General features: G+C 42.3%; 1 protein-coding gene across 1 annotated transcript; it reads right to left on the reverse strand.

Moving 5' to 3' along the window:
- Window positions 1-2,083: 2,083 nt before the first annotated feature.
- On the reverse strand, window positions 2,084-2,695 carry LOC139874847 (uncharacterized). The gene has a single exon (XM_071862243.1). It carries the CDS (start codon window positions 2,693-2,695, stop codon window positions 2,084-2,086), a length of 612 nt encoding a protein of 203 aa, XP_071718344.1.
- Window positions 2,696-4,015: the final 1,320 nt, after the last annotated feature.

Consider the following 4,015-nt stretch of genomic DNA (forward strand, 5'->3'; position numbering starts at 1 on the left):
AGAAGACACATACACACATTCACCCATGCCCACAAAACCACAAGCACCCCTACCCGCATAGATCCTACTCGTCTATTTTAATTCTAGCCCTCCACGCATTCCTATCAGAAGTCATGTCCTCGGTCAGTAAAAGCTCATTCAAGTCGAGCTTTATCCTATCCTCCCACCTACGTGTGGGTCTACCCCTTCTCCTTACACCGTCAACTGTAAGTGCCTCGACTCTCCTAACAGGAGCAGTAAGGGGTCGCCTCCTCACATGCCCAAACCATCAAAGTCGTTCTTCTCTTAGCTTGTCGACGATGCTTCTAACTTTCAGGTTCTCCCTAAAAACACTATTTGGAATCATATCCAACATCGTCTTACCGCATGTCCACCTAAGCATCCTCATCTCTGCCACCTCCATCCTTCTCTCTTGCGCCTTCGTCATTGGCCAACACTCTGATCCGTATAGCATGGCAGGTCTAATTGCTACCTTGAAGAATTTCCCTTTCAGCTTTAGGGGGATCTTCCTGTCGCATAAGACTCCGGTCGCCGCTCTCCACTTCACCCACCCTACTTTAATACGGTGAGACACGTCTTCATCTATCCTCCCCGATTTGTGGAGCATCGAGCCTAGGTACCTAAAAGAGGTTTTTAGATGCAAGACCTGTTCTCCAATGCAGATGTTCACTCCATCATCTTGTTCATCATTGTTTCTATCGAAATCACATCTAAGATATTCCGTCTTTTATCTACTAATTTGTAGACCATTAACTTCTAAGGCCATCCTCCATTGCTCTAGTCTTCTATTAAGTTCCTCCTTAGATTCAGAAACAAGCACAATATCATCTGCAAAAATTAAGCACCAAGGGATACTCTCTTGTATCCCTCGAGAAAGCTCATCAAGAATCAAAGTGAAAAGAAAAGGGCTAAGGGCCGAACCCTGATGCAGGCCAACTTCTATTGGGAAAAATTCGGTATTTCCCACCGGCGTTCGGACGCAAGACTTCGCCCCTTCGTACATATCCTTAATAGCACTAATATATCTACTCAGAATACTTCTATCTTTAAGGGTCTTCCAAATCAAATTTCGTAGGACGCAATTGTAGGCCTTTTCCAGGTCTATGAAAACCATCTTACGGTTCTTTTTCTTTTCTCTATACTTTTCCATAAGGTTCCTAATAATATGGATATCCTCTATCGAAGAGCGCCCTGGCATGAAACCAAATTGATTTTCTGTAACGTTGGTCAAGCGTCTAAGTCTAGTCTCGATCACTCTCTCCTAGAGTTTCATAGTATGACTAAGTAATTTTATACCTCTATAGTTACCGCAAGTTTGAGCATCCCCTTTGTTCTTATAGATGGGAATAATCTCGCTCACTCTCCATTCCATAGGCATTTTAGAGCTTCGATACGTCTTGTTGAAGAGGAAAGTCAACCACCTAACACCATCATCGCTGAGGCACCGCCACGCCTCAACGGGGATTTGGTCTGGTCCCGCGGCTTTATTTCTCTCCATCTTTCTTAGTGCCGATCTTACTTCCTCTTGGTTGATCATCCCACAATCTAAGTTGTTCCGAGATTGTTCTATATCAGAAGCTTGCTGATCTTCATGACATTCGGGTCTTCCTCCAGTGAAAAGGGATGAGAAATACCCTTCCCATCTTTTTCGAATTTCATCTTCCTTAACTAGGGTTTGACCAGCTTCATTTTTCATAAACTTGATGTTATCTAGGTCCCTGCGCCTTCGCTCCCTAGCTTTGGCTATCCTGTAGATATCATTTGCTCATTCTTTAGAGTCTAATTTCCTATATAAATCTTCATATGCCTTTTCTTTTGCACGGGCTACAGCCTTCTTAGCTTCTCTTTTGGCTTCTTTATATCTCTCTTAAACCCTAGTTCTACCTGCCGTAGTCCCCTCCCGACAAGTGATGAGATCCCTAAACCTTAGTTGCTTAAGCGCGACTTTGCTTTGAACCTCGTCACTAAGCCACCATGATTCTCTATCCGACCTATGTCCTCTCGATGTTCCTACTGCCACACCTAAGGCTTCCTTGGCTGCCTCTCTAATGGTGGATGCTAGAAAAGTCCACATCTGATCCGCCTAATCTTGAGATACCATTTCCACTTCTGCCTCAAGTCTTTCAACAACCAAAGTTTTAAAGGTCTCTGCCTTCTCTCCGTTCAACTTCTTCCATAGGATTTTAGGTTGGACGGGCCTTACGCTCTTGGTGACCCGTCTCTGGAGAACCAAATCCATGACCAACAATCTGTGCTGGGAGGACCACGTCAAGTCTGTCAGGGCCTTACAGTCCCCACATGTCCTAAGATCCCCTTTGCGAAGCAACAAATAGTCAATCTGGGTACTATTACCTCCGCTATGAAAAGTTTCTAGCTGAGCATTCGTTTTCTTGAAGAACGAATTCGCAACAACCAAATCGTGAGCCACATCAAAATCAAGAATAGAGAGCCCTTCCTCATTTCTTACACCGTACCCAAAGCCCCCATGGGCACCCGGGTAACCCTCGACATTCGTTCCTATATAACCATTTAGATCCCCCCCAATAAGTAATCGATGGTCCGAAGGGCACATCCTCACAACCTCGTCTAACGATTCCCATAAGTGTCTCTTTTCAGCTGCCCTAAGGCCCGCATGCGGCGCGTAAGCACTAATGATCGTGTAGGTCACCTCCTGGATAACTAACCTAACTGACATAATCCTATCGCACCATCTACTCACATCCACGAAATCATTAAATAATAATAAATATTAAATAGAAATAAAAGCATATAATAACGCAATACAAACTTAAGGGCAAAAATAGTAATCTTACAACTAGGCCCGATTGAGGATGTTACACTGATGGAGAAGGATATTCAGGTTGAAGCAAAAAGGAAGAGACTTGGTACAGTAGCTGGTTCATCCATTATTGGGTCATCTTCAGGAGGTCATGCTTCTCTGCAAATGGCTTTCATCTCAACCAAGGCGGCACAGACCTCGGCACCATAGTCAGAGTCTGGGTATTTCAATGCTAAGTCTCAAGCACAGAACTCGACTGCTAAACTGATTGAGTCATGCACTATTCAATAGACTCAGTCACCAGTGATAAAGACAGAAAATATCAAGAAGAGGCCTCTAGAGTTGATTCAGGAAGATATGGCTTTAGCAGCGATCATGGTTAAATCTTACAATGACATGATCAGTGGGCAGATAATTAATGGTCATCTGGAGAATGAAAACTATGATCGGATTGATGAAGATGAAATTGAGAGAATGGACATCTTGTATGCTATGGGCAGTGTTGTGAGATGTGCTAGAAAGTATTTGAAGAGGACAGGTCAGAGTACATTGAGTTTGAACCGCAATACGAAGTTTGATTTTGATATGTCCAAAGTAAGATGTCATAATTGTGATGAGCTTGGTCATTTCAAGAGAACATGTACACGACCTCTAAAGCCTGGTTTTCACAATTCGTTTCATACTTCTACAATTGAGGTGACTCCTGGACATACTGGTCCAACAGTAAACAAGGAAGTAACTTCCAGTGGTCAATCTAAAGCTTTGACTACTACCTATGCTGATGAAGTGTGTGACTAGTCGATCTCTGTTGATGCTGAGAAAGCTAATGTGGTGTTCGTGGGTAAGAGTGAACCTAAGATAGAAGAAGAGAGGGTTATCAGAAGAAATGCTGGTTGTATAGGTAAAGATGATCCTGCTTGCACATGCTATGTATGTAAATGTGACGGTAGTATGAAAAGGGTAGAAGCGGTAATGAAGATGTGTCTTAGGAAGAGAATCAGTGATAAGTTGTATGATAAGTTCTGCAAAGCTAAGGACTTGTCTGATCTTGAATTCACTACCGATTCCTCCGATGATGATGAATCCTCAGGAATACATATATATATATATATATATATATATATATATATATATATATATATATATATATATATATATATATATATATATATATATAGTTGTAATACGGATACCTGGTTTATAAAAGAGCTTGCACACTTGATCAAGGGTGATGTT

The sequence above is a fragment of the Rutidosis leptorrhynchoides genome, chromosome 11, assembly GCF_046630445.1.
Source record: "Rutidosis leptorrhynchoides isolate AG116_Rl617_1_P2 chromosome 11, CSIRO_AGI_Rlap_v1, whole genome shotgun sequence".
NCBI classification, from domain to species: Eukaryota; Viridiplantae; Streptophyta; class Magnoliopsida; order Asterales; family Asteraceae; genus Rutidosis; species Rutidosis leptorrhynchoides.

Bases quoted from the DNA above. Each gene is read 5' to 3' on its own strand.
- LOC139874847 (XM_071862243.1), bottom strand. From the start codon at position 2,695: ATGTCAGTTAGGTTAGTTATCCAGGAGGTGACCTACACGATCATTAGT.